The sequence below is a fragment of the Sardina pilchardus genome, chromosome 20 (assembly GCF_963854185.1).
Source record: "Sardina pilchardus chromosome 20, fSarPil1.1, whole genome shotgun sequence".
Taxonomy (NCBI): domain Eukaryota; kingdom Metazoa; phylum Chordata; class Actinopteri; order Clupeiformes; family Clupeidae; genus Sardina; species Sardina pilchardus.
This window is the reverse complement of record NC_085013.1, coordinates 22,069,678-22,084,941: the sequence shown is the minus strand read 5'-3', so window position 1 is coordinate 22,084,941 and position 15,264 is coordinate 22,069,678. Positions and strand designations below refer to the sequence as shown.

General features: G+C 46.2%; 1 protein-coding gene across 1 annotated transcript in view; it reads left to right on the top strand.

The window, feature by feature from the left end:
• Positions 1-2,156: 2,156 nt before the first annotated feature.
• si:ch211-266g18.9 (transforming growth factor-beta receptor-associated protein 1) overlaps positions 2,157-15,264 on the top strand; it is a 14,061-nt gene continuing 953 nt past the window's right edge. Inside the window, exons 1-12 of the mRNA XM_062522957.1 lie at positions 2,157-2,305; positions 2,868-3,428; positions 4,125-4,325; positions 6,794-6,948; positions 8,826-8,908; positions 9,601-9,945; positions 10,265-10,322; positions 10,422-10,571; positions 11,192-11,332; positions 11,513-11,675; positions 12,834-13,258; positions 15,050-15,264. The exon at positions 15,050-15,264 is cut by the window's right edge and continues 953 nt beyond it. Coding sequence (XP_062378941.1) covers positions 2,191-2,305; positions 2,868-3,428; positions 4,125-4,325; positions 6,794-6,948; positions 8,826-8,908; positions 9,601-9,945; positions 10,265-10,322; positions 10,422-10,571; positions 11,192-11,332; positions 11,513-11,675; positions 12,834-13,258; positions 15,050-15,208 — 2,556 coding nt within the window. The 5' untranslated portion in view covers positions 2,157-2,190 and the 3' untranslated portion in view covers positions 15,209-15,264. The remainder of the gene's footprint in view (positions 2,306-2,867; positions 3,429-4,124; positions 4,326-6,793; positions 6,949-8,825; positions 8,909-9,600; positions 9,946-10,264; positions 10,323-10,421; positions 10,572-11,191; positions 11,333-11,512; positions 11,676-12,833; positions 13,259-15,049) is intronic.

Sequence of the window (15,264 nt, the reverse complement as noted above, 5' to 3'; positions counted from 1 at the left end):
CACACATACAACACACACACACACACACAACACACATACACACACACAGACACACACACACACACACACACACAAACATACACAGTAACATGCACACACAGAGAAGCATACATGCACAAACATACACACCCACACAAGACACTCACAGATAAACATAGACACCACACCCACATAGACGCCCACATACACAAACACTCTGTTATTCTCTTTTTTGCGCACCCAAACATAAACACACACACACACACACACACACACACACACAGCTGGAAGCCCTGAGACCAGAAGAGAAAGCCAAACCATGTGGCCTCTCCATGGCACTGGTCTAAGAATGGAGAGAGAGAGAGGGAGAGAGAGAGAGAGAGAGAGAGAGAGAGACAGAGAGACAGAGAGAGAGAGAGAAACTAAACATTTGTGTGTTTGTGGGTGTATGTGTGTGTGTGTGTGTGGGCATGTGTGTTTCCGACCGCAGCACGGAAATTCAGACTTAAATAGATGTATTTCCAAGTGATGGACTGAAGCTTTGGCGAAGACTTAATACCAATTGTCGGCATGTAAAAATACAGGAGCCGGCTTTAGCCCACTGATGGCAGAGAGGCTCTGTGGACTCGATGTAAAGTGATTGCTGATTGCCAGAAACCAAACCATGAGGTCATCTCACTTATATTTTTAGTGTTCCTGGCTTGGGCTTCCAGTTAAATATACACTTATACCGCCACTGGCTCTGCACATGAACTGTTTATTGTACTCTTATGAAAGGAGGCTCGATGGAGGCTGGATGGTGAGTTGTTTATGACGCAATGTAGTGTACCATACCAGTGTTGTTGTTGCTCCTTTAAAATGCTAAACGTGGCGTATTGGTTGTACTGTAGTTTACTTTCTCTAGTGCTCTCTGTGAATACTGAACATACTAGTTATCTGAACTAAACACTGCGTGACTGATTGTCTCACTGATGCACTTGTGTGTGAATGCTATAAAATATAAAACAAGCACTTCTATCCTGCTTTTGTCTTGTTTAAAAAGTCATTATAAATGTTTACTGAATGTCATTTTTTCACATTCTGATTTCCTGAATAAAAAGAGGTTACCACAGCAGACACGTGAATGCCATGGCAACAATACCCTGCAAAATGACCAGCAGAAGAACTATAATCACTATTAAGAAACGGTTTTAATCAATTATTAATGTACTCTGATTGCGGCATGCAAATGAATAGCACTTTAATACTGAATGCATTCAAACCCACTTCAGGGCTGTGTTAAGGTCATGCAACAGTATCCACTAAACACACACACACACACACACACACACACGCACACACACATTCAAGAATCACACGCACACACACATACACACAAGTCCATACACACGGACACACAAAGAGACACACACACACACACACCACATACACAAATACACATGGAGAAACACACATTCACACACAAAGAGAAGCACATACGAACGCACACACACACACACACACACACACACACACACACACACACAAAGGGAATCACACACATGCACAAACACACACAGAGATTCACTGGTTAATGAATGCCCATGAGCACATGAAGCTCCTCTGCGTGGCCTGCAACTGTACACTCCAACTGAAGAGCTGACCGCAAAGTGCTGACTCGTACTTCCTCTCAGGATGAGAGAAGTCACATGACGAGGTCAAACTACACTTGGAGGAATGAGGCTTTCACACCAGTGATTTCAAAGAAGAGGTAAGAACAACTTCACTCTGAGAAAATCAGCAATTATGAAAGATTGTGGTAGAAAAATGCATATTTCATTCAGACAAAAAAAGGATACTGGTTGAGGGTTTGAAAAGTAGCTGCTAGCTAAGCTGAAGAAAGGCCAAGAGTGTAGGGTCTTTTGTGGATGGTTGATAGCTTGTAAACTTGAAATTGTTTAAAAATTGACAACATTATGAGAAAATTTAGATCTTGCACTTTCAGAATGCTTGTATAATTGTACTGCAGTCCTCAGAATTCTTGTATAATTGTATAATTGTGAAGGGCTAAAGCTAATTGTGTACTGCTGCTACTGTGATAGCTATGCTATGATAACTACAGTGAGATACAGTGCATACTGTATGTTTGGGCATTACCATTCAGTGAATGTAACCTTTCCCTCTCAAGTAAACATTGACATTCAACACTACGCGCGAGCGCCCAGACCCATTATGAGCGTCCGAGCCTTCAGCTGTGTCCTGCTGACAGAGAAGCCAGCGCTGGGCAAAGGGAAGGACAAAGCCGGGATCCAGTGTGTGGAATGGTGCTGCAAGAGCCTGTACATAGGTTGGACTCATGACTTTGATTGATGCTATCTAATCATCTCATTTTAAGACACGATTCAACCTGCAGTCCTGCATTGAAACAAAACAATAAATAAATACTAGTGAAGGAGAAATGCCAGAGCAATGTTTACCTGTGAGTTTAAATGCATCGGTTCACAGTAAAGAATGACTTTTCGATGTTCACTGCATCTTCGTCAGACTCTGATGTCATCTCTGATGTCATCTCTGGTGTTCCTCCTTCACTAGTATTGAGACTGCCCCTTCCCGTAGACACACCAGTGGTGGCTCTCAAACTCTCTCCTCGATGCTCGGTCCTCAAGGCTCGTTCGCACTGATCTATAACAAACACTGGCTAGATAGATCCCATTGTTGCCGCCCCATCATTCTCTATCTAGATCAGTGAGGGCGAGGATCGAGGAAGGAAGGGAGGGTGTATAAAACACCAAATGAGAGGCAGCCCAGGTGTCCGCAGAAGCGTGAAGGAATTGCCCTTTCTGAATAAATAAATAATGTCAGGATAACACAGTGAAACCCTAAGGCTTATTTCCACTGTGGTCCCGTAGGTGGGAAGGACAGCATGGTCCATCAGCTAAACCTGCCCAGTGCGTCCGCCACTGACGCCCCGAACATCCGGGAGGTGAAGCGACGTCAGATGGGCCGCAGCGGCACCGTCTCTCAGCTGAGGGCCATACCGGTCCTCAACCACCTGCTGGTCCTCTGGGACGGTTCCGTCACCGCCCTGAACATGTTCTCCTTAGAACCCGTGTCGCCGTTGAAGAAGATCCAGAACGTGTCGTGCATGGAGGTAGGCGGCTCCGTGTCCTCGACTCAGCCCGTGTACGTGGAGCTGATCACGGCATCGGTAAAGAGGCGGTCGATCAGCATCCACAGGGTCTACGTGGATAAGTGGGAGTGTGTGAAACAGCTGCCGCTGGTGCAGGAACCACTGGCCCTGGCGGTCAGGGAGCCGCGTGTGTGCGTCGCCACGGCTGACAGGTACCTGCTGCTCGACTACGAGAGTGGACACACACTCGACCTGTTCCAGCACAACCTGACCAGGCAAAACCTGGTGGTCAAACAGGCAGGAGAGAGAGAGTTCCTGCTCAATGGGCCTGGCTCACTGGGTGAGACATGTATTCATTAATTAGCAAATCAATCAATCAATACACCAACCCATCAAACAATCTCTATCTAGTTGGCTCACCTCTGTCTATCCATCAATCAATCAAACAATCAATCAATCAATCAATCAATCAATCAATCAATCAATCAATCAATCAATCAATCAATCAATCAACCAATCTATCTATCTATCTATCTATCTATCTATCTATCTATCTATCTATCTCTCTATCTATCTATCTATCTATCTATCTATCTATCTATCTCTCTATCTATCTATCAATCTACACTATCTCTTAGTCAAGATTTTTATCAGCCTGACAGCATCGCCTCAGTTTAGTATTCCTCATGCAGGATCTGTTGGCATGAAGTCCGTTGCAGATGCCTGACCTGTGGCATCTGGTCTTTCCCCTCAGGCATGTTTGTGATGCCAGAAGATGGTTGGCTCACCTCTATCAATCAATCACTCAATCAATCAATCAATCAATCAATCTGTCTATCTATCTATCTATCTATCTATCTATCTATCTATCTATCTATCAATCTACATTATCTCTTAGTGCAGGTTTTTATCAGCCTGACAGCCTCTCCTCAGTTTAGCATTCCTCATGCAGAATCTGTTGGCATGATGCCTGTCACAGACACCTGACCTGTGGCATCTGGTCTCTCTCCCCCCCCCCCCCCCCCCCTCCCCCCAGGCATGTTTGTGATGTCAGATGGCATCTCCCAGCGTGCTCCAGTGCCGTGGCCGGCGGGCGTAGTGGACGCGGCGGCGTGCCACCCCTACACCCTGGTGCTGCAGGGCCAGGCGCAGGCCGTGCACGTCTACAGCACGCTGGACCAGCAGCTCAAGCAGGTCATCCCCATGCCCAGGGCCGCCACACTGACCCCCACCACAGGTGCCTCCATCTTGACCCCTGCCACACTCTCACATGTGCTAGGGTGACCAGGGTGTGTATTTAATCCCCATAACCAAGGCAGCAACACTGACCCCCATCATAGGTGCCTCAATCTTGACCCCTAGAACACTCTCACATCTGCCCACATAGCATGTAGCGATAGATAGGTTCTTGTGGGTTCACTAATCATGAAAATGTATAGAATGTGTGTATTTAATCCCCATAACCAAGGCAGCAACACTGACCCCCATCACAGGTGCCTCGATCTTGACCCCTGGAACACGCTCACATGTGCCCATACTGCATGTAGCGATAGATAGGTTTTTGTGGGCTCACTAATCATGAAAATGTATAGAATGCGTGCATTGAAATATACAGCGTGTAGCAGGTTCTTGTGGGTTCACTAATCATGAAAATGTATAGGATGTGTGTATTTAATCCCCATGCACAAGGCAGCGACACTGACCCCCACCACAGGTGCCTCGATCTTGACCCCTGGCACACTCTCACATGTAGCGATAGATACAGTAATTTCCCCGCATATAAGCCGCATTGTGTATAGGCCACAGTGTTTTATGCAAGTCAAAAGAAACAAAACCATATTAACACCATATTAACTGCCCCCCTGTATTAACCTCATAGCTGAAGAAATGTAGCAAAATCAATGTATGAGCCGCGGCTAATAGTCGGGAAATTACGGTAGATTCTTGTGGGTTCACTAATCATGAAAATGTATAGAAAGTGTGCATTGAAATATACAGCGTGTAGCAATGGATAGGCTCTTGTGGGTTCACTAATCATGAAAATTTATAGAATGTGTGTATTTAATCCCCATAACCAAAGGCAGCGACACTGACCACATGTTGCCGTAGCATGTAGCATGTAGCATGTAGCAATAGACAGGAAAATGCAGAATGTGTGAACTGAAATATACAGCTTGTGGCAATGGATGGCTCCTTGTGGGTTCAGCAATCATGAAAATGTATAGAATGTGTGCATTGAAATACATAGCTGTTTGACTGTTATACGCACAAATAGTACGCACAGCTATGCACATCACACAAGAGTGACAGACAGCGTTCACAGGCACTCAAGCAATGGGAAGAGTTCTCCGCGGGCTATGGTGTTAAAGTGCCACTGCGGCAGCACTCAGGTATCAGACTGTTGCCAAAGCAAGCCCTGCTGCACCTCAGAGACCTGTCCCCACGCCCAGAGAGCACTATGAGGAAGTGGCAGTCAAGTGTGTGTGTGTGTGTGTGTGTGTGTGTTGTCCTTTGTGCAGTCCAGTGGGTGTGTGTTGTCCTGTATGCAGTCCAGTGGTTGTGTGCCCTGTGTTGCCCTGAATTACAATGAGTGTGATGTACTGGTTGGGTGGTCCCTGGGGAGACTTGCCATATTGGCAGCAGTGTGGGAAGTGTGTGTGTGTGTGTGTGTGTGTGTGTGTGTGTGTGTGTGTGTGTGTGTGTGTGTGTGTTTGTGTGTGTGTGTGTCAGGTTTTGCCCAGTTTATGACACAGAGAGTGTGTTGAAGAATGAGGAGGGGCAGTGCAGCAGGGTGGGTCGGCTAATCTGTGGGTGAGGACTCTAACTGTGGCACTGTGTGGACTGCACTGGTATCTATAAATATGCAGCCCTCATTTACCTCCTCTGGAGGATGACAACCATGACATGTCCAAGTCATACTGTATGTTTATGAATAGCAAGTACAGTATAATACTGTATGTGTGTTGCAAAGTCTGTAATCCAGGATGTAAACTATGATACAGAGTAAACTACTGAACCACTATAACATAATATATATATATATATATATATATACACACACATGTGTGTGTGTGTGTACTGTATATATACAGTATATATTACTGTATATATACACACACACACACACACACACACACACACACACACACACACACACACACACATATATATATACTGTACACACACAAAGATACTATACATACTGTATATATGATATTCTGCTATAAGACTCAGTGTATATTAAGTGGCTTCAGGTACTTCCCACTGGTGATACCAGTTCCCAGCATGTTGTGTGCCTGCTGCCGGTGTGCTGTCTCAGTAGTGCACCTTGCTCAATATGAGTCACAGCTTACCCTGTAATTGGTATTCCTTACATGCTCATTTTCAAAAGCTATTTTTCTTGGTAATGTGAACTACTAATGAGGATAATGATGGTGGCGATGATAATGATGATGATTATCTTTAAGTGGGGCCATTTTTTTCTTAAAAAAAAAGAAGACTATGACGGGCAACAGAGCCACGTACAACTCTGCACACTTTTCAAAATAAATAAATAACAGGGTTTCTCTGCACCTCTCTCCACCCTAACACTTCTCTGTTCTCCTCTCCCCTCCTCCTCTATCCTCCTCTCCTTTCCTCCTCTCCCCTCCTCCTCCTCCTCCTCCTACCCACACGTTTTTTATTGTCTTCCTCTCTCCTTCCCAGAGGGGGTGTTTGTCATCGCCGACAGAGAAATTTACTGCCTGCGCCCGTGTGCCCTTGAGGAGCAGATCGAGGCTCTGATGGCGGAGGAGAGGATGGACCAGGCTTTGGTCCTGCTGGACGGCGTTAGAGAGCTCCTGCCACAGCACTCATACAAGGTAAAGAAAAACACCAACACAGGACACTGTGAACACACAGGCATCAGTCTTCACACACACACACACACACTCACCAGACCTGTTCTGGGGTCAGCATTGATCTGCCGACTTTGATCTGTTTTCCTAACACTCAGCTGGGTGAACAAATGGGACTACCAACACCAAAGACATGGTACCCAATTTTGATACCTAAGGAGCATAAAAATGACAAATACGATTGGAAATCAGATCAAACGAATAAAGTAATTAAGTACATAGATAAAAACAACTACATTAACATTTGTGCTGATAAAAGATTTGTGTTGGATAAAGGCATCTACAGTACTACTGTATACAGTATGAAATCTGACTAAGATGATAGCCAGATGTCTGATTCAGACTCGGCTGCTCGCCTGTCTTTTCTCACGGTCTGAAATGATATGCTGCAAGATGCATTTACATGTGAGATGTAAGTCATATTACCAGCATAAACCGTTGAAAATGATCCAGTCAGACAGACAGACAGCTATTGCATTTGAGTGTGGTCTGACATGCACACACACAGACACACAGACACACAGACACACACAGAAACACACACACACACACACACACACACACACACACACACACACATAGATAGACACACACACACACATTACAGGCATTACAAGAGCTGCATTTTGATGGGATGTATGTTAGGCGTGTTCTTAAGCCCTCCGTGGAGCCATTGTGTCTACGGGGATAAGCAGCTCGCGCCTTTGAGCTGATTACGCCACGCATTCATGGGATACACCCACCAGATGTGACACACCGTTCAAATCTGATCAGGCGGGAGGGGGAAAAAAATGTAGGTTAGAAATGATTCGGACAACATCTGTTTCTGGGGCCGCGACCCGGCCCAGACGAGGGCCGTAAGCGGTACACAGAAACAGCTGATGTGATGACAGTGATACCAGCACAGCGCTATTGGCTTATTACAAACGTTATGTATGACCTGCATCCGCCTGGGATGACATTTGGGGTTTAATATGGCAGCTAGAGCATGGTACTGTAAGTAACGTGCGAACAACAACACTTGAGGTCACTTGGGGTCAAGAGTTTCACTGGTTAAGTCATGTGTGACAACCACAATACAAAGGTCAGGGGTCAATACCCAAGATCGCAGTTATTGCTCAGAGAGCACACATGTACACATGAGGCAGCCACATCATGTTTTTATGTCCACAACCCTGATGCCCTGAGGGCCAAATAAAAGAACCATGAACACACACACTGAGGATGATGTATGTCTGTGTTCTGCAGTCACATTGTACAGAAGTATTGCAATACAATTCAGAACTTTCTTGCATTACTGCCTTGATACGCTTTTTTTAATATATATATTTTTTTTTTTTTTTTTTTAAAAAGCAGAAAACAGCCATTGTCTGAATGAATAAACTGGTCAATTCAGACAAACGGAGAGAAAAAAATGACATTATTCCCTGAATTAATATATTACACCTCTATTATCATTGTGTGACAGTACCTGCCAAATGCATTCATGTAAGGCAGGAGACCTGTGCTGAAATCCTAGCTTTACCATTCACACTTAGCCCTTTCACTAGATACGGCGTTGGAAGTGTTTCTCTCTCTCTTGCCGGATCACCAGGTCGACTCTGGTCAGTGGCACGCTCATGCATGTATTCATTTCTCCCGTAAGGAGGAAGTCTGGCGTTAAATAATTCAGATAGAGGGTACGGCTGTTAATCTGGCTCTGTATTATTGTGGTAGGACTAATATTTTAATCCCACAGTCTTTTTGCCCTCAGGGTTGAAGGGTGACTTGCCTTGTGTGGGCCAACACTGGCTTTATAATCCAAGATTTATATTTCCCCATTCATTATTCATGACTCGCAGGACCTGAGGAGGAACATTTCCTGCATGTTGGGATTAATGCACTTCTACCAGGAGAGTTTCACAGAGGCCAAAGGACTCCTGATGTAAGTACTTTTGAACCAGCGCTTTAATAATTCATACATTACTGAAATATATGTTATCTTGCTACTATGAATTCACCACAGATGTGATGTTTCATTAACTTTCTTTACATTCACAATTATGCAGACTGATTTAAATGTAAATATCTAGTTTTATCCAACATGAATGGAGCCATATTATGCTTCAGTGAAGCCATATCCTCCCACTGCCTCCAAATGCTAGTTGCAAAATAAAAGGAGAGATATAAAATGTCACCCCGATCTGCCAAAATGAGTCACAGTGACCCAAAATTCAGAATTGAGATTTTGGTATCAAGGAATATGAACAGAGGACACAGTAAGCTTTAAATCAATATCCTGGTCAAAGCCGTATCGCAAATCGTTGTCAAGCATTTTGAATTATACCATCTTTTTCCATTTGAAAAACTGAGTTTGAATCACATTTGAAGTTACAGGTTACAGGCAGATACAGGTAGGATTTGCCCACTTACATTTTTGTAGCTTTACAGTCTTTGTCTGGACTATGAAATTTTGAATGTCTCTTCTTTCGTATAACACCAATGCACTCCCTGACGTACTGTACTGTAGGCTCAACCCAGAATTTCTTCAAAATATGGGAAGTGCATATATAACACTGCCTCAGTCAAACCTCTCTGTGATGAGGTCAGTTATTCCTGTTCTCCACTGTCGTCCAGCGACGGTGACCTGGACCCGCGGGAGCTCCTCCGTCTGTACCCAGAGGTCAGCGACATCTGTGGGGACTTCGACAGCCAGCTGCCGTCTGTCAGCACCAGCCGAGACCTGCGCGTCATGAGCGGCGAGGACCGGGCCTCGTTCCAGCGCTTCCTCCACTTCCTGGCCGACTTCCTGCGGGCGGTCAGAGGCACCGCTCAGGGCCTGCCGTGTCGCTCGGACGTCGACTCCGCGCTGCTGAAAGTCTACCTGCAGTCGGGGGACAGCGAGAGGCTCGGTCAGCTGGTGACCTCTCCCAACGACTGCCATCTTGATCTGAGCGCATCTGACCTGAGACAGCACAAAAGGTCAGAGATGCTTATTCGTTTTCTTTGAAAAGCAACACAAATCAGACTTAAGTGTATTAGGGGCCAAGTGCAAATTAAGTGCAAAGCAAAGTTCTCATGCTTGAAAGACAGCTACTATGTGGCATATGGGAGCACTGAGATGACTCATCAATGTTTGCAATGTCTTGCGTGGTGTTAAACGTGTTAAATTAGCTTCAGTTAGATTCAAGACTTTGCCCTTTGCCCATCATTCAAATTAGGGCCTTTTGTGTTAATGGTGAAAATAGGGAAGAATGGACAGCTTCATTTGTTGACCAAATCTCAAATTCTCCACATGCAGATTTTTTGCCCTTGGACTGCTCTTCCAGAGTCACGGTCAACATTTCGATGCGATTCAGGTAGCGTTCTAGCCCGATGATTCATCCGCTCGGCTAAAATTGATTCAATGACTTGTGGAGGACGGAGTGCCAGCGACAAGGGTGTCTTTGTCTCCGCAGACGTGGGTGCGGATGGCTGAAGGGCAGTACGATGACAGCTCGCGGACGGCGGCCGATGTGTACGAGCACATCCTGCGCACGCTGAGACAGCTGGACGACAGAGACACCTTCTGGAGGTTTGCAGATTGGGCCTTGCAGAGAGATCAAGAGGTATACTTTTCTCTTTCTCTCTCTCTCTCGCCTCCCACAGTTAACGCGCGCACACACACACACACACACACACACACACGCGCGCGCGCGCGCGTGCGCGTTTCTCCTGCCCTGCACATCTGCAAAGGGTAGAGGGCAGAGTTGTACAGCAAAACAGAATGCTGAGATGGATCCTAAGGACTCACACAGGGGCTCAGAGGGCAACTCAAAGACCCAGGCACAACAGAACGTAAATACAGCTATGAGGTATAAACATGTGAACACTAATTAAACAATACTGTAAATAACACTAAGATAATAGATAGGGGTGAATGTAATGTATGTGTATAAGTGTGTGTGTGTGTGTGTGTGTGTACTGTATGTATGTGTGTGTGTGTGTGTGTGTGTGTGTGTTTGTGTGTGTGTGTGCAATGGCACCATAATAGCAGTTGTCATCATGATGTATTACTTGCTGTAGCAGTAAGAACATCAACAACAAAAGTGGCTGTCTTAAATGAATGAATGACCGTTTCATAACAAGGTTGAAATAAAGGGTTAGCCAGCGGTTTTACTCTACTTGCATTAGTAGCCTATTCTGAGACTGACCAGTGATTTTTGTGTGTGTCATTTTCACCGTGAAGGCAGGAGTCCAAATCTTCATGCAGGACACGGAGAGGCCCATCTCACCCGGCCACGCGGACGAGGTCATCCCTTTTTTACAGAAGTATCCCGTGTCGTTGCTGCTGTATCTGGAATATTTGGTGGGAGAATTAAAAAGCAAGGTCGGTACAAAACCCCCTGGCGTGCACGCTTAATGCCCTAATGCTTTAATACTACAAGGGCCTTGATGAGATTTAGGGGGGGTATTTAGAGGGTATTTAGAGGGGTATTTAGAGGGGTAAGGGGGCAAACCCCTGGGTGTCTCTGACACGATGGGCTCTGATGAATTGGTCTCTTGGCAGGACGAGGGCCATCACACCCTTCTGGCACTGGCGTATGTCTCCCGGATCGTCCAGCAAAGTCCCGGAGAGGCGGCGGGGGACGCATCGGCCGGCGAAGACGACAGACGCAAGCTGCAGCAGCTCCTGTGGCTGTCCGCTCACTGTGACGCGGTCGCCGTGCACGGTCAGTGACTCGGGTGATGGTCAACACGGGTCACGGGTCGGTCGTCCTGGGTGGGTTGGGGGGTTCGGGTCGGTCCAGAAGCACCTTCTGCATCACTTAAAATAAAATAAGAAATCAGCAAATTTTAGTCGACCAGTGCGCGGTGATTTTACACTTTTTTGGATTTTACTAACGACTGCACATCACCGGCACCTGACATCTAGAAGGCTGTGCATAGGAACTGTATCCTTTTTTGGTCCAGAAGCACCTCCTGCTTCAGCTGACCCAGAGGGATGTAGCCGCTACGCGCGGTCAGTGGGTTTCATGATGATTAGCACACAGTCCTCATAACCCAGCCAGGTTGTTTTAGGTGGGTTAGGATTGGGATTAGGGTCGTAGGTCAACCCTGCAGCAGCTCCTCTGTGGCTGTCGACTCGTTGTGATGACGACACTCTTAACGGTCACTGAATCCTGACGTGATGAACACACACTTCAGTGATTTAGCCTAGTCATCTGAGGTGACCGCACGTTGACATTTAAAGGACACCTATATTTTATTTATTACCATTTTGTGTTGGTTTCTTAGCTGGAAACCTGGTACATTATAGACGCAATAGACTGTGGCTGTAGGTCTGGCTGTCAGTAAGGAACATTTCTGGGCATGGTTGTCACGGATGGCAGACTGTGTGTGTGTGTGTGTGTGTGTGTGTGTGTGTGTGTGTGTGTGTGTGTGTGTGTGTGTGTGTGTGTGTGTGTGTGTGTGTGCATGCATGCATGTGAAAGAAGACTGAGACTGTGTGTGTATTTGAGTGTGTGTGTGTGTGCGAGTGTGCGTCTGGACATCCTGTTTCATATTATGATGATCATCTCCAGACCGGTTAATGGCAGATGGTGTTCAATCTGTCAATGAATATCCCCCTGGAGTGAAATCTGTGATCACACCTTAAAAGCAGCCTTCACCAGCCACAAATGCTCTTTTCTCCCACTCTAAAACCAATTGATGTGAAAAATAGATACATTTATGAAAACAGAAACAATATTTAATTGTTTAATTGACTCATTTGCATCCGTGAGAGCCTAGTTCTCTACTGTATGTACAGTACATGTTGACGGGCACTTGTCTATGCTGCTGACATCCTAGCCATCATGACCAACACATACCCTGCATCTGCATCACAGATAAAATCTCATCCACAAATTTACACACGGAGAAAGCCATCCTGCTGGGGAAGACCGGGGAGCATAAGAAGGCCCTGCAGATCTTAGTCTACAAGGAGAAGGACGCGCAGGCGGCCGTGGACTACTGTTGGAGGACCTCTGCTGGCCGGGAGCGGGACTTCAGGCAGAGGCTCTTCCTCTCGCTGCTGCAGATCTACCTGGACTCCGCGGCTGCAGGGGGCGCCGTGGCGGCGGATCTGCTGAACCACCACGCCGAGGCGTTCGACGCGGCCGCCGTGCTGCAGGCGCTGCCGGCGGGCTGGTCCGTGCAGCTGGTGGGGAGCTTCCTGCAGGAGGCGCTGAGGAGCGCGTTCCACCAGAGGAGGATGGGGCAGGTGGAGGCCGCCCTGACTACTGCAGTGCAGTGCAGGGTCAGGTCCACACGGGTAAGCAGCGCACTACAAGTCCACACGCTGTAGCTGTCCTTCAATGCAATTCAAATGAGATTTCCAAAACAGTGACATTTTAATCTATTTATTTATTTATTTGTTTGTTTGTTTGTTTGTTTGTTTGTTTGCTTGTCTGTTTGTTTGTTTGTTTGTTTGTTTGTTTTAAAGTATATTTTTCGGGGCTTTTTATGTCTTTTAATGAGATAGGACAGTGGAGGATGACAGGAAGCGAGTGGGAGAGAGAGAGTCAGGGTGGGATCCAGAAAGGACCACGGGGCGGGAATCGAGCCTGTGTTGCTGGTGTACAGTACGGTGCAGGTGCCCCAGTCAGTTGTGCCACAAAAAATAATGACATTTTGAGTTTGAATTTAAGTTTGGAGAAGAGCATAAAGCTCAAGACATCACTGTTTTGGGAATCTCATCTTGAAATTGTATTGATAGGCAACTACAGGGTCTTGGGTTCAGCAGCATCTACACTGTGTGATTTGTGTAACACTTTGACGATTTGTTGAATTAAGCAAAGCAGAAGCAAAGGGCGAAATGAGGCCTTGTCCACATGAATGAATATGCAAAACAGCCATGGAAGGCTGTCAAGAACATGTCAGTCAAACAGACAGTGAGTGACATTAGACCTGAAAAGCCTTTTTCAGTGACTGGAAGAGATGAAAGGCCAAAACGCATAGGAAAAGCTACAGTATGTACTCATAAATACTCAGGTTTGTGTGAACAAGGCGTGAAGAGTGGAAAAAGGTTCCAACTAGAACTAGATTAGAACGTAGGGGAAAAATTCCTACTAGAAAAAAGATCCTGTGTGTCTTCTACCTAGAAACCTTTGGGTGTAGTGTTCTTTATCAAAGATATTTGCAGTTTTACTTTTTTTGCAGTTTCACAGTTTATTCATCACATTTTCAGTTTCAAATGTCCTTTCAAATGTTTCCTTGTTTTGCCAGTAATTACTGTAGTTTGTGTAAAGAGACATCGCCACAGAACCATTAAAGTGTAAATGAACTTTAAGTATATTTAACAAATGGCTTCACAACTCTGGAACTAAAATCACAAACCATGTATGTATGTGGATCTGGGCTGCTGTTTTTAACCTCAGTTCACCTGTCACCAGACCACACAAGAACGCATCTAACAAACGGACCGACTAAGATGTACAGCAGTTTACCACCATGGTACACAATCCCAATTAAGAAAGTGTGAGAGTAGTGGTAACTGTCGGTATACCGTCAGTAAACACACAGAAGTGCACAAGGTGAGGCGTTGTTGGACCTTTTTCTATCCTTCAAGTTTCCAGACAGCAGGCGTTTTTGTTGTTGTGTTCCACTGTTTGTGCACACAGAAAAAGTCTGTGTTTGGACTAGCCGTCGAGACCGGACTCTGTGGGCTCACTGACAGTTCCGACGCTGGAGGCAAAACACCTCTGACGACTCTGTCCCCCACTCTGTCTGTGTCTCTCGGTCTTTGGTATTATTTGCCCTCAATGGTGCCTTCCAGGCAGCGCTGCCTTCAAGGCACTACTCCCCTCAGTTTAGGGGTAGGATGAGGGTTGAGGGGGTTAAGGTTAGGAATAGGGTAAAGGTAGTGCCTTTTAGGCTGTGCTGCCTGGATGGTGCCATTGGGGGCAAAAAACACCATTGAGCGCGTCTCTCTCTCTCTCTCCTCAGACGGAGGCCTCAAACAGGATGATCAAACTGTGTCTCTCTCTCTCTCTCTCTCCCCAGACTAAGGTCTCGAACAGGATGATCAAACTGTCTCTCTCTCTCTCTCTCTCTCTCTCCTCAGACGGAGGCCTCGAACAGGATGATCAAACTGGAACGGGGCACCAGGTGCCAGGTCTGCCAGCGTCTACTCGCACGGCCCGAGTTTGTCTTCATGCCAACGGGCGAGCTCGCCCACCTCCACTGCACCGCGGGTGGCAAAGGTGCCCTGCCATCGTCATAACACCAGTCTTGCAAAGGCATGGGTCCCACACAAAGGCTGAAGTGCCCATTTCTATC